The sequence below is a fragment of the Empidonax traillii genome, unplaced genomic scaffold (genome assembly GCF_003031625.1).
Source record: "Empidonax traillii isolate 1590-97213 ecotype Southwest subspecies unplaced genomic scaffold, ASM303162v1 scaffold493:size717247, whole genome shotgun sequence".
Taxonomy (NCBI): Eukaryota; Metazoa; Chordata; class Aves; order Passeriformes; family Tyrannidae; genus Empidonax; species Empidonax traillii.
Genome location: NW_020955686.1, coordinates 318,663 through 344,172, shown reverse-complemented (window position 1 = coordinate 344,172; position 25,510 = coordinate 318,663). Strand labels below are relative to the sequence as shown.

General features: G+C 36.9%; 1 protein-coding gene across 1 annotated transcript in view; it reads left to right on the top strand.

The window, feature by feature from the left end:
* The first annotated feature begins 1,960 nt into the window (after positions 1 to 1,960).
* The window catches only part of TUSC3 (tumor suppressor candidate 3), a 112,204-nt gene continuing 88,654 nt past the window's right edge, over positions 1,961 to 25,510 (top strand). Inside the window, exon 1 of the mRNA XM_027896339.1 lies at positions 1,961 to 2,107. Coding sequence (XP_027752140.1) covers positions 1,982 to 2,107 — 126 coding nt within the window. The 5' untranslated portion in view covers positions 1,961 to 1,981. The remainder of the gene's footprint in view (positions 2,108 to 25,510) is intronic.

The window sequence follows — 25,510 nt, the reverse complement described above, 5'->3', positions numbered from 1 at the left end:
CACTAAGTTTGTTATATGGTTAATTACAGAAATTACTTAGAAGTGATTAGCATAGCAAGCATAGGGTTAATTACAGAAATCACTTAGTGCTAGCACAGTGAAGGGGTACTGATAATGGGAATACTGAGACACAGTTATGTTGAAGCATTTATATCAGTACAAATAATGTAAGATAAACTATCTCGGAAGTGTAGACTTCTCAAGCCTATGGCTCTGTTTTGCTTCCCAGTAAATTGTTCCCATTGTTCCACATTGTTGCTTTTTAGCCACACCCTAGGAAGTGAGTGTTAGAATATTTGTAAATGGATGGTTTAGAATTGCTAAGGGTTTTCAAGATGATAAAATGGATCATTAAATTAAAAAGCCATATTCTAATCTGTAAAAAGCGTTCCACTTACCTGAGGTTAATGGAGACTTATAGATTAAAGGGAACACAAGGGTTTCCATAACCAAAATAGGATCTCTCTCTTATTAGAGCACAAAAAAAAAAAAAAAAGAGACAGCAAAAAAGAGTTATGGTGTCCTCTCCATCCCTTTCTTACCCAGCTCATATTGAGCAGGATAGGTCTACATAATCCAGAAGACACCGGACTTTGAAACTTTTGGAACACATATGGAAAAAACAAAACTAATCTTCCTACATTCACTTCACTCACCCATATGACCCTCTTCCTGTGTCCTGTCCTCTCTTCCATTTCCTTTTGTTATCAGGTTTTTCTCTTTAACTCATTCCTTCCCCATTTACAAATGAGGAGCAGCTGTTTACTGAACAGCATAAACTTTGGGCAACTGAGGAGTAGAGTGAATGAATCTGTGATTTCTCCTTAAAACAAAGAAGTAGGCATATGGACATCACCTGTTTTGAAGCCTCATTGAAGCCCTGGTGTTTGAACTCTACAGTCAAGGCTGGTGAGTCAGCCTTCCTAAATATTTGAGAAGCAAGTCCATATTGCACACTCTTTTATGATTATTATTGCCAAACCATAACCAGAATCTGATGGATGTGGATAACAGGTGGTCTGAACTCTCTTGAACTTATTGTTTTGTAGATATTTGAATATGATCTACTATTCCTATGGGCATGTGTAACTTCTGAAAGGCATGTTGCAAATATAACTGAAGAGAACACAATGGCCTATTGAGTGTTTTAACTGCTTGGTGCTAAGATGTCAGCAGTATCATCAAATTAGTATCTGATATTATTATAATACCATCTAGAAGTTCTGTGCCCAAAATAAACAGATACTTTTGAATACTTTCTTGGTGCCCAAGCTTTCTATTTCATCGTGGTATTTTGATTATAAATTTCATAAAATTTTTGAGTGATATAGCAAGATCTCTGAAGAAATGAATAGTTCTGACTTCTGATTTTTCAAGACAGATACGTGTAAGTAACGAATGTAGAATGAGGAGCCTACTTGGAATTCTGGGACAGAAAAAAAGGAAAAAAAGTATATGCTCATTGAATATAACATTATCTATCCTAAGCACCACAGTGTGTACTTTCAAGAAATACATAATCACTGATTCGAAGACTGCATCATGAATGAGAATATCAAATTAAAGATGCATGGTTACTGCTCTGGGAATTAAATTCGAATTAATTGCATTAGCGTATTGCATTAATATAATTTTCTGCAGAGGCAACTTTGTGTGCGTGTATAGTGAAACCTAAAAAGCATATGCGCACAAACGCTTGGGAAAGAAGGGCCTGGTTTTGTTATTGTTTTTAGTTTGTTTGTTTGTTTGTTTTGGTGTGATTTGGGCTGCGCTCAGTGCTTTGGGTGCCGGGGTATTTGGAGCAGGAGGTTCGGTTGTCACTGCTGGCGGGCAGAACCGCCCCCGCGGTGGCGCCCCCGCTCCAGAACTACATTTCCCAGGCGCCGCCGCGCTGCACGGCTCCGCGATTGGCCGGGCGCGGGCCCAATGGGCGCGGCGGCGGCGTCCGCGGTGCCGCAGGTGCCGCCGGCGGGGGCGGAACATGGCGGTGGGCGCGGGGGCTGCGCGGCGGCCGCTGCTGCCGGCCGGGGGCTGCCTCCCCCTCCTGCTGCTGCTGCTGCTGCTGCTCCTCTGCGGACAGCTCGGGGGAGGACAGAAAAAGAAGGAGGTAGAGATGTTCGCTTCTTTCGCCATCGCGCCCGGCTGGAGGTCGCGCTGCCTCCCGCTCGAGAGTCCCCCCGGTCCCCACCTGCCCGGTGCCCCCGCGCTCCGCCCGCCCCGCTGGCCCCTCTCTCACGGCGGCTCCGAGTGGGGCGGCGAACACCGGGATGTGCCGACCCTGCCGTGCCGTGGGAGAGAGGATGGCCCGCGGCGGCGGCGGCGTCTCCAGGGCAGCGGGATCCAGCGCCGCCCGCCGCGATTCGGGCGCAGCGCCGGCACCGCCGTGCCCAGCGCGCTGCCCCTGCCCAGCCGGGGCCGTGCGGGGCCGCCCCGGTTCCTCCGAGCGCAGGGCCGCCGTCCTGGCCGCGGCTGCGCTGGGCTGGGCTGCGCTGGGCTGCGCTGGGCTGGGTGCCCGCCGCCGCGGGCCCGGGGGCTGAGAGCCGGGGCCAGGAGCGCAGGTCCGCGGCCAACCCGGGGGACATCGAGGTTAAACCCCCTTGTTTGTGGTGCCAACTAAAAGAAATGCCTAGAGTTAATAAATAACAGGGAGACGATAGAAGCAGGTGTGTGTGTGTGAAGGTATAGGTGCTGGTAATCCCTTGAAGGTGTCCTGTGGGTAGGAGAGGTGTGCAGGAAAAAGCGATTTTAATTCAGTTTCAGAATCAACAATTCTATTTCAGGCAACATTTGTATTTACAGAGGGAAATGTGTAAACTTGTAATGTGTATGTTTACCTCTTTTTGATTTCAATGCTACGAGAACTTGCTGGAGTTCTCTTCCTAGCTTGCCCTTGATTTCAGGCCAGGTTTTCACATACCTTCATTTTTGGGAGGAGATAACTTTTAACCAAACTGCAGAGTTTTATGAATGATTTTATTTATTTATTTAGTTTTTACATTGTTGTTAGTGTTGTGAGAGGACTTGTGCTTTGTCATGGTAGAGGAGAGGGAAAGAAAAATTTTTATAGGTGATGCTTTCATTGAGCTAGTGTCTCAGACAAAGAGAAGGATGGTCAACATTTTTGCTTTTCTTTAAAGAACTGTGTAGGTTACTAATGCTTATGGGCCAAAGAAGTGAAACAAAGGTAAGCAAAGAGGGAAAGGCTGATGTCTTCCTGCTGATGTCCAGTGACAGAAGTGGAAGGAATGACTTAAATCTATCTCAAGGGAAGTACAGATTTGATATTAAAAAAGGGTTCTTAACTGAGGGGCTGGTTGGGCACTGGAACAAGGTACCTGGGGAAGTGGTCATTACCCCAAGCCTATTGGTGTTCAGGAAGCACTTGGACGACATTCTTGGGTATGTGGTTTATGTTGCCCTGTGTGGAGCTGGGAGTTGAACTCAATGTCGCTTCCAGCTCATGATATTCTACAGTTCTATAAGGCCAAAGTTAGTGTAAGATTCTTATTTAAGTATCTAAGTAGTGGACTGACTGTGATATTACCAAGTTAAGTAATAATCTGATCATGAAGATGAATCCCTCGGGTGTCATTGTAAAAAATGAATACCTTCACTCTAGGCATTGTCTTTTCCCCTCTTTCTGGAAAGAGCAGGCAGTAAATGTGTTGCCCTTCTGCTGCTATAATTAACTTCTTTTCAAAACTTTAACTTATTAGGTTTTCTTAATAAAATGTGTTTAATGCTTGACACCCTTGATTCTCTCTTGCTGTGATGTGCTGGCATTGCAACTTCTGTTGACACTTTCATGTGGAGTGCCAGCTGTGCTACCAAGATAGCTGAAATAATCTTTCTTTTTAAATGGAATCCTTTTCTAACAAGTAAATAATGGCAAAGTAAAATGGACATCCACAATTACTTTATATAAAAAGTTTCCCAATCCTTCGGCAGAGATGGTACATACAGGGATGGAAATATTTTTTTTTTTTTGTTCAGCTATTTGGTATTATAGTTTAAGCTGATAAAGTTTCTCCTCCGTAAAGCTTGTTGTTCAATTTTCCTTTTTAACTGATTTAAACTAACATATCCCAGTCTTCTGCATAATTTCATTGCAATTTTTCATTCCTGTTTAGTACTTGTATTTAATGGAATGGATGGCTCATACACACAAACCACTGGCTTTATGTAGACGTAGTGTATCTATGACTGCGTCTTTACAGAAACTAAAGCGACATTGTAAGTGCTTCCTCACTTTAGATGCAAGCTTAAAGTGCAACTTAGTGTTTTTCAGGGTTTTATACATTGTATGTATAATATGAATTGTATAATATTGCTTTGTGTGTGTCTATGTTGAGTATGGAAGAGCTAAAGTCTGGCTCCTTTTCTTGCCCTGCTAACCTCATGTCAAAAGCTGTAGTAGTTTGCCCAGTATATATGGTGGGAAAAACATCTGTATGTGAAAAAGTGAAACTTGAACTTTCTTACAGTAAGTAGTTTGGAAATAACATTTTACAGTTGTTCTGAGAAAAATTATGTGAATTGAAAGAGCACATGATCTTGTGCTCCGGGAGGTTCCTGTTCACATTACTGTCTAGAAGCACAGTGGTAAAATGTAAAGGCGATGTGTAAAGTGAGGCTAAGATTTTATATAAAGACTGGTAAGATTGCCATAGCTTTTATTGGAAGTTGGAAAAGTGGTTGAATACAGTGAATGGTTTCAAAGTGAACACTGCAAGAGGTAAGTTAATGTAGTAGGGTTAAAATGTGTATCCCACGAGATAAAATCAAAGCACATCTCAGTTTCCTCTTTCCTATGGGCTTTGTTGTGTCTTTGTTGACTTATTGCTAGGAGAGAAAGATGAATGGGGAAACTGGAAAACATTGGTAAAACTTTGGGTTGATTGTAAAATACTGTGTTATAGCTCTATTAGAAAATATGCAAGTTCTTAAATTACTAAAATACATTGTCCTATACAGTAAAATATTCTTAATATAGCTAAAGAAACTTTCTTTTTAGGCAAATTACTGAAACGTACGAAGGTTGGTCTTAAATTTGATTAAATCTGCAAGAATTTATAGAGCTACTTAAAAATAGATTTGAATTAGTAGATAATTAGTCATCTGGTTTAATGGAAACTATTTTTAGAATGACTGCACAAATATGTAAACACACAAACATTCCTATTGCTTTGCTCTAATCCTGCTCTATCCTTTACTGTATTGTGGACACTTATCACATCCTTCACAACTAAGGAGATAAATAGAAAACATTAGACTTCTGATTTGGAAATTAGTTTCCCCCATGGCTCACTAGATTTGAAAAGCCTGCTTTATTTAAAGCAAAGTAGAAAAACCTCCTGATTATGAAGTAGCAACAAGAAAATGAAGAAGGGCTTTTCTCCTGGAAACTGTATACGTAATGGGAGAAAATAAAAACTGACTGTTTCCACAGCATTTGAAATAATATATTTATGTTGACGTAGATGCATTTTCTTTAAGACGTTTTAAATCCTTTTGATACTTTTTATGTATCTTATACGAATTTGAAGTAGGTTAAACTATTAAGAAAATGAAAGGAATCAGAATAATTCACTTCGAAATATACTGCTTGGCTCTTTATTACACAATTTTCATGGCTGAAACACATGGAGAACATTGGATTTGCAGTGTTGAAATATTTCTCACGGAGAGTGATGTTTATTTTTGAGCTTTCAGGGGGGTAAGTTTTCATCTTAGTTAAACTGCTGATATGCAATAGGAATAACTATTTTTCTTTTGGTAATTGTGATGTTTTAGTTTACCCTGAGTATTTTTGAAGGATTTGAAGACTCATGTATCTGCAATTGTTCTTTGCCTTTTTCTCCCTCTCTTACTTCCTTGGAAGGGCAATCTCATTGATAGTTTATCCCATAGCTCAGCGATGCTTTTATTATTCCAGAAAAATGTGTATCTGGTGTGCCCTTAGGAGCCTTTAGATGTGGCTCTACAACTTCTGACTTTCTTCCCCCTCCCTCCCCCAAAGATCTAGTCTAAATCTAGGAGTGTTCAATACCCACATTTTTGAGACTGCTTTTCTTGTCCTTATCATGACCATAAAGAACAGATTATTCTTCGATGCAGAGTATTCTCAACTTGGAGAATGATTAAAGGTAGCATTTGACAGTTTTTCCTATTTTTTTTTCTTCTTATGCAGAGAAGCAACTGTGTATTTTTCAAGGCTTAAAGTATTAAAGGTGATAATGTTTCTGAAAAAATGTTCAGTCCTGAACATCCTTTCCTGTTTTGTTTGAAATTAACTGGGATAGACTGGCAATATCTCTTGTTTCTGCACCACATGTTCTCATTTTCCTTTGGGTTTTCATATTAAGCCAATCTTGTTTATTCAAGGTTATTGAACATGTTTACCATGTTCCTTACATTGCAGCCACAATGGTATCTTCCACTTAAAATGCATCTAATTTGTGGCCATGGTTCACCATAAAGGTAGCAATTCAGAGCTGGGCCTGCAAAATAAGCAGCAAAACCTGCTGTCCTTGATCTTTATTGCTTTAAAACTGAAAGAGTACTGCCTAGTTTCTTACTCTATCTCCTGATGCTGTTTTTGATGATCTGTAATGTTCTTTCCTTCTGATGAATGTTCTGCCTGGGTATTTTATTGAAAGGAAGAAATATTTGGAAATGTGGTAAAGCAAGTGGAGAAAAAGACAAGAGGAAGAAAGATGTGTGATGAATGGGGAGTCTTCCGGATATATGCAATTGCATGTGTAGTTTAGGAGTTAAATTCTTCATTTCTCAGGATCTCTAATACTATTTAAAGAACATAGTGATAATTAAAACTGAAGTTTCTTCTCTTTGTCTACTGAAATTCTGTTTAACATTAAACTTGAATATAAGGCCCTCTTGGTCTTCTAGCCATGAAAATTTTGGTTTTGGTCTCCAGACTGTGGAGCACTGCATGCTTTTGCTTTTGAGACAGCATGCAGAAAGTGTTTGGCAGTTATACCAAATACAGACTTCTCTTCAAAAACTTTATTAATAATTCAGATATGGCAAAGGTTTATTCTGTGAAGGGAAACTCAGGCCTGACTGTATGTTTGGCTTAAAGCCATTTTTAGGATGTATTTTAAGTCGAGGTTTTATATCCATTTGTGTAATTTGACATTTTAGCTATTATTGCTGTAGAGAGAGAAGAGTTTTTTTCAAACAGTGCTTTAAAATAACTGTTCTCCATTGCAAGTGAAATAAGTGTTCAGTCATGCCTGAAAATGCAAAATTCCTTAAATGCAATTCTAAATGTTTTTCTCTACTCTGTCTTAAAAAGAATGGGGATAGGGTAGAGAGAAAAAAATGCAGTTGCAAGAATTCTTTATTTTCTGTGGGTTTTTAGAGCAGCAAAAAAAAAAATCTATATGCCTTTTTCTTCTATTTCTAATTAACTAAATTTTGAAGAAACTTGCCTCGCAGTTTTTATTTTAACAAATCTATATAGGAAACCTGCATGTCTTCCGTGATTGCATACAATAAGTGAAATAAAGGACACTTATAGCAGTGTGATAGCATTTTGTGATTGGATTACTGGAAGTTTTCTATCCCAGATGTCTCCATTTGGCATCCTTGCTGTCATAAGGCAGATCAGTGGCATAATTGATCTTTTCCCCTGTTCTGTTCTATAACCATTTATAAAGCACATCCTGTGCAACCACATGGAAAATACAGATTGTATCTGCTTGAGTTTCAAGTGCTCTGGAAAAATCAGTCAGTACAATTAGAGTGGGAAAGCACTGGGTTCTTTGAATATTGGTTTGGGTCTTTAGATTTATCTTCATTTTTAAAAATGCGTTGAAGGTCACCTTTTATTGGATAAGAAAATGATCAGAATTTAAAAAGGAACTTTACCTTGGTAAAGTTTATACAACTTTATTTGGTTTAGGCCTCCATCTCTTACTCTAATAAATCTGAAAGCAGATATAATTAAAACAAATATTTTTGTATTTTCATCTAATGCTGTGAGATATAAAAATATAATACCTTCTTTGTTGTGTGTGTGTATATAAAATGTTATAAATATTCTTTTTTTTTTTGTTACAACTTTCCATCATGAGGGATTTCCATGAAACAAATGGGAAGATATTTTATAGTGAAGCTGAAAGCTGCATTTCAGATAGAGAAACTCATATTTTTATGTGTAGTTATCACAAGTCCTTCATATTCTGAGAGATAAATTGATGCATGCATTGAATGGATTGCTTCTGACAGAACTACGACAGAAAACCCAACGTGGCAATAGTTTGGTTGCAAACAGTAATCCTAGAAGTTTTACATAGAAGGAATTTGTACCCCTGCCCTTGCAGGCTTCTTCATGAAAACACTCTTCGTAACTGTTCAAGTGGTGACAAGACTTTTAATATTTCTCTGGGGTGACTGTTTTCCCACCTAATTGGATTGACTATTCTGGAATACCCCAAGTTCACAATTTCTTTGTAAGCAGTTGCAGTCCTTAGCTGAATTATGCCATTCCATTAGTTTTTCTTGCTCTTTTCTGATTAATCTAGAGCAACTAATTTTTGAATTTCAGATGCACTGGTCATTAAACTTAGCAGAGTTTGGCTGTGTTGCATGGAACATTTTGTATATCAAGTTTATAACATAAGTGGTAATTACAGTTTTGCAGTCCCTTTGTGGAATGACATTTTGAGCTCCCAGAGTTGCTCAAGGTTATTGGCTGTAGCATCTGCTGCTTGAATGATAGAAACCATTTTCTTCTCTGCATTTAGTTTGACTTTTTAATAATTTCATATCACTGTTTTCTGCTCTGCTATTACAAAATCAGCATGTTCATTTGCTTTCCTTATCCAAATGCCTTACAAATTGCCAGCTATGACAGAGTTTAGTCCTGAATCTTGCCCATTGACATTTCTGTTTAGCTTTTGTGGATTTTGATGTGTATGTGTTCATGTCTGAGACATGTAAATGCCTATTCAATGGAGGTTTTTGAGCTTGTAGAGCAAAAGTGCAGATAACATAGAAAAAGAAGAAATCCTACTTAAAGTATAAAGTTAATTTCCGTGTTTTATTTTTATAATTTCTACCAAGCATTTTTGTTAACTTGATCGTTTTATGAAGTCCTTTGTCACTTAGCCTGTTTTTCATGATTCATGAAAATAATTGACAGTTGTTCAGCTAATTAATCAGCTAATTTGCTTTAAACTGCATATTTTCAGGTCGTGCTGACTACATTTTCAAGCTTTTTTACATATTTTGTTTCTTGGCTATTGTAACTACTTTGTCTTTATTTACTTAAGTGGTTCAAATTATTACTTAAAACATTTTTTTTTCTTTTTACTTCTCTTAGTTGTCAAGTCCATATGACCCTCTTCTACTTTTGGTAGTAAAGTAGAATGAAATATAAATTGCATTTAGTCCATAATTAAATTTACTAGGGTAATGATATAATAAAAATTTGAAACTGAAAATTTTTAGTTTTAATCCTATTAAAGTGTTTTAGTGTGAATCTTTGTCTTTCTATAAAAGACATAATTAGAGACTCAGATTCTGCAAGGGAGGTTAATGTAGTGGGTGATAAAGCTGAGCAGACAGAATGTTTTGAAATGTTCCTTCCTTTCCCTACTCTGTTTTTTCAAGGTTATCTAACAATACAAAGAAGGTGTTTGAATACTTGTAGAAATCTCTTTTGACTGACAAAAGTAATGCTCTTCTAGATACCCCAGAAGTTGCAGGGCTGGCTGGGGCGACATCCATTGAAGGAATAAATTAGCTGTATTCACATGTTTAGGTGTCTGTCCGAAGTCAAGCTACAGTTAAGTGAGGGAATTGTAGAGCAATTTAGTTAATAGGAGTAGGGCACCTCATCATAAGTCACAAAAACTGATACAGTGGAAGTAGTTAATATTAATTTGATTTCTGGGAAATTATATTCTGCTTCACATAGAGTAGCCTGAACACTGGTCTGTCTGCCCCCTTGGTGCTTGGACCTACTTAAAGTGATCTGCACTGTTTTTTTTAATTCAAAGTCATGCTTTAATTAAAAAAGCTCTTACTCTTAATCAGTTGTTTTCCCTCTCCAGTACATTGTTTGCACTCTGAAATGATCTCAGAGTATGTGAGCTGGATTCTACTGTCCTCTTGCAGACAGAGAGCTTCAGAGAAAGTTGCAGGATACTCTGGGCCACAGAGGAGTGACAGAGGGAAGATAATTTTCTAGCTGAATGATGATCATTTGAAAGAGGAAAGTCCTGGGTTCCCACAGCTATTTATACATTTAATCCAATAACTGCTCAGTGTAAAGCATTGTAATACAATCTGTTGAAGTAGGTTTACTTGTCCACCATCTGGACGTGAGTGCTGCCTGCCAAACCCTTTAAGTTGGGAAGGCAGTGAAAAGAAATCAAGGTTACTTTAAAGTAGTGAGGGCTTTTCAGGATAACCTCTATACACTCTGCTTTTCTACACTTTTCTATACACTTAGCAGCTGTCACCTCAGTTGTAACTGACAGTGGATGTGGCTGAAGGAAGTAAGTGTAGAGTGCACTATTGTCCAGTGCTCAAAGAACCAGCCCTGGAATTTTTAAAAGTGATGGAGGCCTTGGTGGGAACATAAAGGTGCTCAAATCCACATTTTTGTTTTGGTGTTCCAGGTTGTTTGTATAATACAAGAATGTGGAGCAGAGGGAAATTACACAAAATCTGTGTTGTAAGTACCTGGTGGAAGGAAGGAGAAGCTTGTTCAACTTTGGAATTGCCCACTCTGATCTCAGTTTCTGTTAGCTGTAGATCCGAATTCCTCGGCTAACTGCATAGAGTGGCTTAGTTAATCTAAGTACCTTGTTGCTTCTACAGATGCCAAGCAAAAGAAAGTATAGCACAAAATTATAGGGATGTTTGATTTAGTCTATAGGTGGTCATATATTGCCTTATTTGACCTGGCTTTAATAGAAAGTTAAATAGGGGGACAGGCACTAAAGCTGATAAATTTATTGCAGTGCAAAATATTTTATACTGTAGAAAACATACTAGTAAGTTGGCTACACCAGCCTGAAGTCACCCCACTCCAGAATTGTGGTTTTGATGTCGGTTTTGAAGCTCTAGCAACCTGTGGTGCCATCAGTAGCAGTACTGATGAAGATGGTTCCAACTGTGTAAGAACTAAATGGTATTTCCTTCCTTCATAAACTTAGGAGAGATATGCTGACACTTTAGGTATGTTCATTTTACAAGAGCCTCAAGTGAGTAGTGTTGGACAGATTGAAAGTATATTTCACACATTCAGATGTCAAGTAGGATCACAGAAAGTAGAACTTTTATCTTTAATTGCATTTTTTCTTGTCCCGCCATATTAGAGTGGTATAATTATGGTTGTGTTCCTGTATTAGACTATTGGTATATATCTTAAGTGATTCAAAAATCTAGCTGAAGCTGTTCAGTCATAGTAACATCGTTTTTTTGAGCAATGAATGCATTGTGCTCTCAGGCAGAACTCGTGCTTGCTTGGCTATGAGGGAGAAAATTATAAGTTCATTAGCTGATACAGCAGCTTTGTTTTCTAAAGTAATTTAATGTCTTTATTTCTCCCAAGAAGTGAAAATGGAACCTTTCCTGAATTTAATGAACTGTTTTGATAGCAAAAATGTTCTGGAGGAAACACATTTTCACTCTAGTAGTTATAGTGAATCTTGTTTCTTCAAAGAATTAAGAGTGTGCTTTAAAAATGGGCTTAGATGTTTTTAGCTGCTTTTCATCATTAGATCTGTAGTTGTTTTTTCTAAGAATGAAAAATGCATAGACCTTTAGAAATTTGATTTAAAGTTAATTTTGAAAGTTAATTTCAGAAGGTAAAAATTTAGACTTCGTGATATGTCCATGTTTTTCTGAGAATGCAATGTAATTTTGGTAAACATTCACTTCATATTTTTATTTTTCCAATGTAGACATTAATTTCACTTCCAGTTTCCTCAGTGTGAGTTATTGAGTTATCATCTATGAGGTACTACATTTTTAATATTCAACACAGAAATTAATGCTGAGTATTGGTGTTTAAACAGCAGTTTCTTAACATATTTAAGCCATTAGGTTTTGCATTAAAGCTTTGTACCATCATGACTGAACGTTCAACAAAAAACTTATGCTTTAGTCCTTTCACATTTTTTTATTTAGATAAAAATATGCTGCTGGTATCTATGAATATTTTTCCTAAACTACGCAGAAATAAATCTAAAAGTGCCAAGTAACTATTTCGTGTTAAAAGGATTAAGTGCTTTATTTGTCACTAGAGATTGTCTACCTCCTGTTGAACCACATTCGTTAACTTAGCACCGTGATACGTCCTTTGTCTTCTATTGAATGACTTCCCAGGGAAGGCAGTATTCTGGTGTAAGGAACTTCTGCTCAAGGAACTGTGTAATGCTTCTATTTCTTAATGTATGGGTAATGGAAAGAATGCCAGAACTTCATGTGGTAATGTATGGGTAATGGAAAGAATGCCAGAACTTCATGTGGATGGCTGAGAGAGGTAGGTTAGTCACAGGGAAGAATACTAAATTTAGTGGTTCTGTCATATTTCTATGTGTATTTTTGCCTCCTGAGAAAAAGAATTTGCTAGGAAACTCTGACAGTGAAGTGATCAATAAAAGGATGGCACAATAGAATAAAACTATGGAGAATAAGTGTCAGAGGTGACAAAGAATGTATGAATAATTATTAGTAATCAAATTACAGTGAAATAATGTAAGTGTGGATAGACAAAGATTTCTCACAATGAAGAACATGAGAAAGTACAAAAGAAGTATTAGGAGACATTCTACTCTGAAACCTACATTAACATAGAGATACTGTCTACAATGTACAGGAGAGAGGGAAAAGTCAACAGTCTGAGCTTGTATCCAGACTTCTGTGGTTAAATAGTTGGGTCATCTGAACCCTTCTGTATTACAGTTTTTCATTTCTAACGAAGAATCTCTTCTTTTTTCTTCATGTGAAGTAGGATTTATATTAATTTAAATGCTCTGCTTTAGATCCTTCACTTTCTAGTCTTATAGTAGGTTGTCCATTAAATTGGCTGGATCACATTGCTGTTGTTAACCATGTAAAGTGCTGTAGATATTTTTGGTTGTCTTCGATAAGTACTGTTAATGCCCTTAAAATGTACCTCTGTTCAGAGACGCACATTGACTGATATATGGAGAAAAAAAAAATCTCTAATTTCTTCACTCTAGAAGAATTGACCTTAAAACTGAAGTGAGCTTTCACTATTTTCTTGTGAAGTAATGAAACAAGGTATTACTTTCTAAAATCCTTGTAGAAAGAGGAAATTTGCTATCCTATCTTCTCAGCTTGAGAGAGTCATCAATAAGACTGTCCCTGATGGTAAAGTCATCTGGAGACTTCAGGTATTTGAATTCAGTGGTTAGATGTGTAACTGGCTTCCTCTGTAACTCTGCCTAGTCTTCTCTGGTTGCTTGTCCGTTTTATATATTGGAAGGACTGGTTCTTCACTTTTTTTCCTGGTTTTTCCATTTCATAGCCAAGAAAAGGGTATGCTCCAATTTTTTTTTTTTTTTTTGTATGGCAAGACAAATTATTTTTAATTCTTTTTGGAAAAAGTAGCAGTCTTTTTTTGCTATGTGCTCTGTGCTATGTAATCTTTCTGTAAATTCTGGAACTTTCTAAGCATTCAATTTAAAGGAAAAAAAATAAGAAAAAAAGGGGTGAAAAAGCCCACTTGAAAAGCCACATTTTCAACCAGTTCATCTCTCTAATGTTAGTGATTTTGATATTTTAATGCCTTTCTGAGTAACATATGTCAAATTTAGTAAATTTAATTTTGAAAGAAGTGCTGTAAGTAAGCCTGATAGGTTTTGTTGACCTGCAAAAACAGTTAGACCTAAAATCAAGAGAATTTATGAAATTTGATTCTCTATGTTATGAAATTTCATCAAAGCGGAGGAAATTGAATGTACAGTATAAGTCCATCAAATATTTATGGTTACACATGGTCAGAAAATTCCAACTTCCTTGGTTTTTTGAAACTGACAATACCAGGATCATTCATATAGTCTTGAAAAATTATTAATGCAAGGATGCTTATTTTTCTAATTTTATCCAAATCTAGTCATAGTGCTCATAAAGTCAAAGCATAATAGGAGGTCAGTCTCATAATCTCATATTCTTACCCTGATAGGGATTCTGCAGATTTTTAACATTTCTAGAAAAAACTTACAGCTCTTCTAGTACAGTTTTCCAGTGCTATTTCCACCTGTTTTTTATTTTGTTTTTCAAGGTATAACTTGTCTCCCAAACCTTCTGAGTTTTTATAAAATGCAGATTCACGCACTGCAGTTTCTAGTTGGTACAGAAAAAGGTACCTTTTTCTTCCTGAGACTACACTCATAGCCTTTCTAACCTAAAAATCTCCTTATTTCCTTCCTATATCCCAGCTGGTGTTTTTTTAATGTGTGTACAGGTTGATTCCAAACATTTAGTTCCTCTCTTGTTTATTTTTTATTATCTTCCCCCCCCCCCCCCCCCAGAAGTAGGATATTCTCATATTTTGATGAAATCTTTATGTGAGCTCAACTCAGAGAGCAGACTCCATCCTGGAACATTTGTGCCTGCGCTTGGGCAAGTTATGCATTATTTTATTTGGCAAAAAATGATTCTCTAGGTGTGTTCAAAGTCAAATTTCTGACTGCTTCTATTTACTTCCTGTATTAAGTTGTAGTTCTCTTCCCTTTAGCGTTAAGGTGCATTATTTTTCTTTCATTCTGTTTATTCATGTTGTAACTCCCAATTGTTCCACTTTTTTTCTTCATATGATGGTTTTCCTTCATAAGTTTTTTTTGTCATGATACTTTGATGATTATCTGGATATTTTTCCTTATAGCCTATGGTTTCATCTTTCCCATGTTTTTCTGGAATATTTTCAGCATTTTTCTCAAGAATGTTGATATTTTTTAATTTTTCCTTTTTCTTTTTTTTTTTTTTTGATATTCTACTCTTCTTTTTATGTGCAGATAGATTTTAAAAGTTGATCTGTTTGTATCTCTTGTTCTAAGATAGATTGTCACATTTTGCTCATTAAGGAGAGAGAATAGTGAAATACATTGAAATTTGACTCATACTACTGTATCTGTGTTGTTTAGAATTTTTTCTTTTGTTCTCAGTATCATATCTCAGGATTTGCTTGAGGTGGGGGGAGGAAGGCACGCCTGTAATCATTATGGTCTCCAGAGACAAATGTGAAAAGGAATCAAGTGTTTGATTTCATCATTTGGTACTCACCTTTCCTCTTACCCTCTGATTTGTGTGATCTATTCTAAAATCAGAGACCATGTGCAAAATAGTGCTGGTATTTATGCAAATAAAGCCTGCCAGGACCAAATAAGCTCAGTTTGCAGCATTCAAGAAAGACTGGATTGTTATTTCCTTCTTCCTCCAGGTTGCCATCATCCTATGTCAGCCATTATTTGAGTTCCTCCCTGTTGCTGAGTTGACACTGAATGCTGTGTTGGTTTCTAATTCAGTTATTTGTTTCTGCCTCCCATCAGCATCAAGTCTGTACCCCTTGCAAGAAAAGACAGAAATTTAAGAATTCTTTTTTCATTATTTCTGGGCTTTTAAGGAGTCAGTTGTCGCTCAGATCAACTGTTCATTTGTTTCCAGGTTGATAAGCCATTGTTTCAGAAAGCTAGCTTGCAGCTTATGCTACAGAAAGAAATATTAAGTTCCTGTTTGATGTGATTCAGGTTTTCTTTGTTAAAATTCATACTAATACTGTTCTAGTTTTTAGCATATACTTCAGAGTCATATGCTCTCCTGGTGTTTGCAAACACTGCAAATAAGAACAAGGATAAATCCTTCAAATACCAGTGTTACTATTTCTAACTGTAAGATTCAGTTTTACAGATACTCAACAGAGATTGGTATTGTTGGATCTGATTTTTCTAGTCATGGCATTAAGTGAAGAAGGTCAGAGACTCAGCACAATTCACTCTTTGTGTGACCTCCTTTTATCTATGAGATTTATTAGGTTCCTTGCTTTATTTTAAGGTCTTCATAGGTTTTGAATTTTTGTTTCCCTGAAAGTTCAGACTAGGCTGCATGAATTTGCTCTATAAACTCTTTTCTTTGCTGCACTTGGAGAAAAAAAAATGGGATGATGTGGTGTGAAATGCTATCAAAAGAAACATGATCGCTTTTAGATGCTTTTATTTTTTCCTCTTCAGTCCCTACTGCAATTCCCTGAAAAACAGAAGGTTAGTAATGGATTCTGATCTCATCATGATCACTCTCTGCACTAATCTATAAAAGGGATGATTCTTATTCATTAAGCTCTAATTGTTGCCTCTCTTGTTATCTGTCTGTTGACAGGAGACCTCATGGAAGTGATTTTTGTCCTGTAACTGTGTTTTGCTGAGTGAAAATGGTTCAGATGATATCTCTTCCCAGAACAGGAAACCATGTGCCCTATTGTGATTACCGGAAGAAATCTTTTTTTGTTTGTTTTGATTCCTTTCTGAGCAGTGATGTAAAACTACTTAGTGCTTTAAATTTTTTATAACAACAAATCATCTGGGGTTTTAATATAAGATAGGTAAGAATGGCTTAACTCATTCAGGCTGAGTTCACCTATTCCCAGTATTTTTTTCTGTAACAGCATCTGCAATGGACACCTAGGGAGGGGAAGTGTTGTTCCTTCACCAACCCATAATCTTCCACCCTTTAGCTGTTTTCAACTCTGTTTTTCTTGAGTCTAATCTTTTCCTCTAATGGATCTCTCTATGAGGAATGCTCAGTCATAATTAATTCAGCAATCCTAGGTCTTACACCTCTCTTTCCATGCTTTACAGAATGAGGCTGTTAAGGAATCTACATCTGTAGTTACAGATGCATCTGTAGAGGATTGACTTGGCCCCAAACTGAGAGTATTTTGTCAGATGTAAATTCTGCTGTTGTGTGCCTTCTGTCGCAGGAACGTGTTGTTCTTAATCCAGAGATTGGTAAAAATGTGAATGAAATATTTTGTTTAGTTTTTGCAAGCTCTTAGATGCAAACAAAAAGAAACTGAATTTCAAATCTTGCAAGTTTGACTGCATAGCTCGGACAACTCTTATGGCTCACACCTTACTGTTTTACTGGTCTTTGTCTTTGCCAAATTTTTTGGTGTCGAAGAAAGGAGTGCTTTTCATCTCTCCTGCTATCTAGGGTAAGACTGTCCATTTGACATTTTTCTGAACTTACTGAATAGAATTAATGTTCAAAAGACTTTACAACTACCTTGCTTCATAGTTAATTTGTTCTTTTACAAGAACCTCTTCTGGCCTGAAGTAGATTTTTTTTTTTTTTACCCTCTCTCTTAGCTATGAATAGTGAATGAAATAAAACTGCCAAATCAGTCTGGATTAAAACTTAGATTTTGTCATGCACAAATTGGATTGCAATGTTGACTTTACCACCCCTGTTGAGTGGGTTTGTTCACATCTTTAGAATACTAGCTTTCACATCTTAATCAGTGTAGTATGGAAATATGTTCTTCACAGGCAGTCAGGATTCTTAAGAGTATGGTTCTTCTTTTCCCACTATGCACTGCATTAAGACACTACTAAAATATTGTCTTCTCTACTTAGTATGCTTAAGAGCCTATTCTTCTACTGAAGCATATATTTCAGGATAATTGGATTGATATCTGGAACATTTATCAATGATGCTCTTAGACTGTGAATGCGTTTCAGCTTCCTGGGAGTGGAAGTAAATAAGTAAGATTGAGCTGGGAGTAAATTTGTGATCATTTGGCCTTTGAATTGGCCACTACGCTTTTGACTTGGAAGAGATTTAAATTTGCAGAACTGGACTGTATATTACTGTAATGATAAAGGTATGTTTGGTTCTTTCTATACAGTAAACTGACACACAAATAGCTGATATGGCATATCAGACTTAGTAAGTTTCTCAGATGATATAAGTTTTATACTGTACATGCTTTGAGCAGGGATTCTTCTCTTCTATAGATAACTGTCACTGCAAATCATGCAGTTTCTGAGTTGATGAAAAGTCAGAGCTCTTCATTTTTCTGAAGTTTTTTTCCCAAGAAACATAACAAATGGGCATGTTATTCATAATCTAATAGTTTGCATAGTGAAATGACAAGCAGTGAGGGCCACAAGGTGCAGGAAGAAGGAAATTTTCATCGGATATTGAAGGAAAAAAAATAATTCATAAGAAGAAGCTGCCTGTGGGGATTGTTCTCCATCCTTGTAGACTTTAAAAATTCTACTGGACTGTGCCCTCAGCAACCCATTGTAGCTCCTGAAGGTAGCCATGATTTGAGAAGTTTGAGTGGGATGACCTCTACAACACTTAAAACTGTAGAAACAGTAAGCATCAAGAGCATACGATTTTTGAAACCCACTGTAATTGAAACTATGTTACATCTTGATAGAAGGGATGGTGCTGCAGTGAAGTCATATGATTCATTAGATCTTAAAGTAACTAATAAGAAATGCTCATTTCACATGAGTGTTTTTCAGTCTAATATATTGGCCATCTTCCATCAGTCGTTGGGAGAGTGACAAATAGGGTTATACATGACATGGGTTATTTCCTGTGATTAAAAACTAATGGTGCAGTATTTCTCTATGTTATACTTACCCACCTGATTGCTCTGTGTGATTGGGAACTAAGTGTGAAGGTCACTTCTATGAGATTGTCCTGGAACACTGTGGTGAGGGGAAGGAGGGAATAATGGCAGCTGTTTGAAAATGAATACCAATTCTAAGATCTTGTGGAGAAGGCAAGTGTCATTTCTAAATAAACAGATGAGGAAATAGTTATCTGACTACATTACTGCATGTGCATATCATATTGGGGGAGACCATTATGATAACCATTTCTGATACCACTGCTGAAGAATATGTTTGAAGAATAATAAAGTCTTTAGGAAAGAAGTACAACAAATAGTTGTAATCTACCTGGAAGGGAAAGGCTGGAATTCAGTCCTTGGCTAAAACCAAATATTAAGCATGCCCTTAACCACAATCCAAAACTGCGCGTATGAAAAAAAATCTGTTAGGAAAGGTCTCTCTCATCTATCAGAAAATTTTATATTATGTTTGACAGCTGAAAGCTGAAGCTTAGGCACAGTGAGATAAGAGAGTAGATGCAACTGTGTAAGATACTTCATTACCTTGTGGTTAATTTACTTGGGGATTCAAGTTATTTTGTGGGTTTTTTTTGTTTTTGTTTTAAATCTAGATGTAGTGATTGTAATGCTTTATTTTGGCTTAACCTATGAAAACTACCTGTTTCATTGAATCAAATAATGGTTTGAGTTGGAACATACCTTAATGATCATTGAGTTCCAAGCCCCCTGCCAGGGAGGGGGACACCTTCCTCTAGACCAAGTTGCTTGAAGCCCCATCCAGCCTGGCCTTGAAGACCTCCAGGGATGGGACATCCACAACTTCTCTTGTTCTGCTCCAGTGCCTTACCACCCTCAGAGCAAAATCTTCCTCCTAATATCTAATCTAAACTTACTCTCTTTTAGTTTGAATCCATTCCTCCTTGTCCTGTCACTACATGCTCATGTAAAAAATCCCTTTTGGTCTTGTAGGCTCCCTTCAGGTACTGGAAGGCTGCAATTAGGTCACCCCAAAGTCGTCTTTTTAGTTGGGATGAACAAAGGAAATTCTCTCAGACTTTCCTTGTACAAGAGGTGCTTCATCCCTCTGATCATCTTGGTGATCTTCTCTGGACTTACTCCAGAAGGTCCATGTCTTTCTTGTGCTGAGGATCCCAGAGCTGAACACTACTCTACTCCACGTGAGGTCTCACCAGACAGAGCAGAGGGACAGAATCGCCTCCCTCGACCTGCTGGGTCTGCTGCTTTTGGTGCAGCACAGGATACAAGTGGCTTCCTGGGCTGCAAGCACACATTACTGGGTCATGTCCAGCCTCTCATCCACCAGTACTCCCAAGTCCTTCTCTGCTGGGATGCTCTTAATCTGCTCATCCCCCAGCCTGTACTGATACTGGGAGTTGCTCCGACGCAGGAGCAGCTCCTTGCACTTGGTCTTGTTAAACTGCATGAGATTCCCATGGGTTCACTTCTTGAGCTTGTTCAGGTCCTTCTGGATGGCATCCCATCCTTCAGGGGTGTCAACCACACCACTCTGCTTGGTGTCATTGGCAGATTTGCTGAGAGTGCACTCAATCCCTTCATCTATGTCATTAGTAGAAATAATTTCTGTAACTGATTTTTGTTTAGTGATTCATTTTATTGGCTGTGTCACCTTCTATATGCCACATACTTGTATCAACAAAACATAACTGCATCGCAGAGTGATAGACTAGATACACTATCTTGTTAATCATTGGGCTTTGTGTATTTGAAAGGTGGTTGGATACAGTTTTTTAGAATATTAGCTGAATGCTTTTATCAGAGTACTCAGCACTGAAATTAGGTGCTGACATTATAAATACCATTTGTATATCTCAAAGTTGGACCAGATGAATAATGCAAGTCATGCTTTCATAGCTGTTGAATTTTCCACAACCTGAGGAAATCAATAGTGTGCAGATGTCTAATCAATCAATTAATTTACAGTTTTCATCACAAGCTTCAAAGTTGGAATTAGATTTTGTATGTTTTTGAAAGCTAGAGTAATTTCTCCAAAAGCAGTTTTTCAGTTCTTTGGAAGATTTCAACATTGTTTTGTCCTCTGTGCTCTATCCCCTGGATGACTTAAATATGCTAATATTATTTGAAAGTAACATTTTCTGTTAGGACAAGATTACTTTGATGTATGCAACCATACTCAGTTCAGTGCTCTGTCATATCTGTCTTATGCTCTTTGCTTGTCAAAAGAGATCTAATAAATTACTTGAATTAAATGTTTAAGTAGTCTCGGTTTAAGTAGTTTTAGAAATTGCACTTATACTATCACCACTCTTAAGACCAGAGCTTATATTCATATGGTGGTAACACCAATAGAATGTCATTGCTAGCTTCCTTGATGATCTTAAGCTGCTCTATATACTACAGTTTGAGCAAAAATATGAAAATAAGGCCGTCCACTTGCAGAGGGTGAGTAGATTTCATGCTTAATTTCACACAATGATTAAGCCATAAAAATAATTATTTAATCAATTACCTGAGGAAGTGATCAGCTGTGGTTTAGGCTATGGGGTTGATACCAAGTTGTGGAGACTATATTCAGACGCCATTTAGTACTGAGGTCTTTGTCATGAGAACTAACAGATGGAATTATTACAAGAAAATAAATTGGCAGGTAAACTGAAATCAATTTTTTCCATACCATTAATTTGGGGAGAAATGCTTTAGGGTTTGCAGAAATTTAATAAATATGCATAAGGTGATATTTGGTGTTCCATGTCCTTTACATTTATACTGGCTTATTAAAGATTTAATTAAGTTTTCTGAAAAGGGAAAGGATGCAGTCTTGCAAAAAAATGTAGATGACAGTGTGGGTTCACAATAATTAGGGCTTCAGGGATAAAATAAAGGTTCTCTACACTTAATGAATATTAAGGCAATGTCTGCTTTGAAAACTTAAAAAAATGATGGTGTTTTACTTACCACATCTGTCTTCTGTTTGTTTTCTAGCCCCAGTCCATCAATATTTTTGACAGATTACATACCCTTTACTTCTGAAACTATGAATAGTAAACAAAAGTTGTAGAAGATATTTTACTCTACTCTTTTTGTGTATAAGAACTTTTTTTTACCAACTTCCTGCTCTTCATTATCCTGCATCATCTTTCTTTATTATCCATCCATATAAATCTTAAAAACAGGTATCTCTGGATTAATTTTATTAATATTTTCCTATTGAAACAGCATATCACAAAGCATTGCAAAGGCTCCTGTTCTTTTAAATCCCTCTGTCTGTTTTGCTGTCAAGGTTCTAAAATCTTGACAGTGATTAGACAAAAAATGTGGCAAAGCAACTGTGGATCATGTTAATCCATGGTCTTCATTGGTCTCTTGTTTTCTATGTGCAGAAACACATAAATAAGTAAATTTGTTTTGTCTTCCTTGACTTGTAGCTTCCAAACTCTTGGGACCAAGAACTGTCTGTTATGTGCTTCTCCAGTAACTTGCAATTAAATTCTGCTCCTTGATTAGGATTTCCTGTGCTCTGATTATATAAATAACAACAATACCAAAAGAATAATTCCTTTTGCAAAATTAATTAAGAGTATAAATGAAACTATCAGTATTATACTTGAACCCTGGACAACATAATTTGGTCTATAAATTCTTTATCAGTATAATATTGAAGAAATACACTGTCCTGCCATTTAAAAGGTATATTCTATTGTGAGTTCAGTATGGTTGCCACAGATTCTGTTACAGGCTTTTGTTTAAGACCTTGAAAGTAACTTCTGGCTTCTTTAGGCTTTGTAGCACATATTAAAGTATATTATTCAGCCATAGCTGTGTGTATGGTAGAAGCTTGCGTTGTTTGTGCTTACACACCCTCAGTCATTTTCCGGGTCTGCTTTCCTCCCTGCTTCTGTCATTGTTGATCCCACGTTCCTTTTAGAATATGTTCTGGAGATCTTCTGGATCTCCTGTTCCTTGAAGAAGAAATGCCATGACTTTCTGAATCTTTCTTTTTTCATTCTCCGTTCTCCAGTAAGAATTCTGGTAGCCTTATTTGCTGTCAGTAAGTCAGTAGTACCTTCTTCTTTCTTCTCATTCATTTCCATAGGAAAAATGGGTACTTCCATGTTAATGAGTGATGAAAAAAGGGAAAAGAGAAAAGGGAGCTGTTAGAAGTAGCATAGACTGTGAGGGAAGATTGGCAGGCACTAGATCTGGCTCTAAGTGGTTTCTGCAGTTGATTGAGGAACTGAATTCTCTCCAGGACAATTTTCCTCTAAAATCTGCAGCCTCTCTGAAAGCATTGGCTTGCCAGTGATACATAACTTTTTGCATTGATGTTTTTAAAATATACCCTTTCCTGAAACTTGCTGTATTTGTTGAAATTTGCTGTTTTAATTACCTGAACACTGCTTTATTTGCTTCTGCACAATGGTCTGTTTAAATGCCACTTGAAAATACCAGGAGAGTAAATTTTTTTTCTCGTTGGTTAACTCTGTTCTTTTGAGTGAGAACAGTCAATGTGCCTCAGATACAGTATTTGTTTTTGTATAAATATGAAGTTTTATTTTAGTGTTACAGATTCTGGTAGCTTATCCTGAAGACAGAACTGTGTATATGCAAATTGACTTAGTCATGCTACAGATTATTTCCCCCACCTCCTTTTATGAGTGGCTGGTAAAAAGCCATCTGGCTCACAAACCCTGTCTGTTCTGTTTTATGGAATCTTTAAATACTTGCCTTTCTGTGCTCTTACTTGTCTTTTGAAGCATATATTTACATAGTTTGACAAAACAGTATTTTTGCAGGAAAATATTTTGTCTCTTCTCACCTTGTACCACAAAACCGGGAATTATTGGATATTTGGTCAAAACCAGAGAGCCAAACTAACAATAAGTCAGTTATACCATCAGATGATTTCAGTCAAGTTGGGGTCAATATCAAGCAACCCATTTGTGTGGTTTATTAATATTCATCAATCTCAGTCCTGCATATGTAACTTCATGTGTATATATACAGTGCAGAATACTTAACTATGGTATTTTCTTAAATTTGTTGTTTTTATAGTGTCCTATATATATTTCATTATGTTATACATTTTATAAATATTTTACCTATTATAATTGCATTGTTTTGCAGAGTAAATTAAATTCAGTTAAACTACATTCTTGGAGAAGGAGATAAGGACTTATGTACCAGCAAAGTAAATTGGAAAGTAATGCCTCTTGTACTTATTTTTAAGTGTGATTCAGACCTAAAACTTTATAGCAAATTATGTGGTGTTCTTGTAAAAGGACAGGTTTCTGTCAAGTGGAGATAAAGTGTATTCTCAGTCTTTGTGTCTGTAGGGATTGGGGCAGTAATTGCATCTAATTTCTGGTGATACTTTGTCCTCCCTGTGGTCACTAATGTATTATTTCGCTGAAAATGCATGGGGAGGACTTGAAATGTCTGCATTGGATGCCTTGAATCTGAATATAATTCCTATTATTTTACATTTCATCTCTCATCATCAGCGTGAGAGTTTTTCTTAATTGTTTTCTTCTAAATGTGTGTGTGTGGAACTTACTGTGTAAGTTTAGAATTGTATTTAGGGATGTGCACATGCATAATGCAGGGGGAAGGAAATTCTGACACCAGTGATAGTTCTGTAGGAAATTTATTTTTTTAAATGTCCTGTTCTTGAAATATGAAATCCTGACTCCCTTGAACAACATGAAGTGTAAATTGTGCTAAAAATGGAATGAGGTGATAAGTAGTATGTACTTTTTCTCTGGCATGTTTTTAGGACTGCAAGAAGTTTCTGTGATGAAAATCTCCCTGATTGACTATACTTGAGGTGGTGCAACCAATGTCAGTGTTCCTGATTGGCATTTTTCCTTGTAATGAGGTGATTTACTGTTTGTTCTTGCATGTTCAATGAATATGCACCAGTTTTGTTGCTAAGCATATTGATGAGCATTGCACTTATTTATCACTTGTAATTGGTTTTAGGCCTACCTAATCTTCCTCTCAATAGCACTTTGTGTTTATCTGTCAAGAGTTCCACTCTCTTACTCTACTTTAGGGAGCAGGAGGAGAGTAAGCTTATCGAAGACTTTTTTCAAGTGACTTTTTTCACTTATCTTTCACTATTTAGTTAACTCACCTCTTTGATCAGCTTTATAAATGAGTTGGTAGCGTTAAATTGGCAAATGAATAGATCAGAACTGTTCTGTGTGTTTTGGTCAGTTACTGTTTCAGCCTTCCTGGGTTTTCCTTCTGGTGGCAACTGTGTTAGTTTAGACCATTGTGCTACTGTACAAAATCGTAGTGGCAATGTATCCTATCATTCTACTGGCAAACTTCCCTAGTTCTTTGGCAATTGTAGCATTTTTAGGGGAATTGGTGAAGTGGTTGTCTTGAGGTTGCATGGGAGAAAGTGCAGTACTGAAGACCTTCCTGTCATAAAGGTAAACTTTTTAGGGAAACTGTTTCTGTGTTCTCTGCTTCCCCAGTCTACAAGCAAGTTTTTTTGTCTGGATGTGTGGGTTTTTTGTTTGGTTTTTTTTTTGGGGGTGGATTAGTTGGTTGATTTTTTGTTTGGTTGGTTTTATTGGTGGAAAATCTGCAGTTGTTTTTAATCCTGATAGATCTTATATCTGCGAAGTCTGGAGTTATAATTTTTGTTTAGTGAGAATAGTAATAATAATCTCCATAATATTTATTTATTTTCTTCCATATTTGTACATAGGAGTGTTTTAATCCAGTGGGTACTTGGATTAATGGGTAATGCATAAAGAACATCTGGAATTTTAAGGAACAAGTGCAACCTTTATCCGTGGTAGATAGTTAGGAGATGTTTCAGTCCCTTTGGTAGTAATAATAACTTTTTAC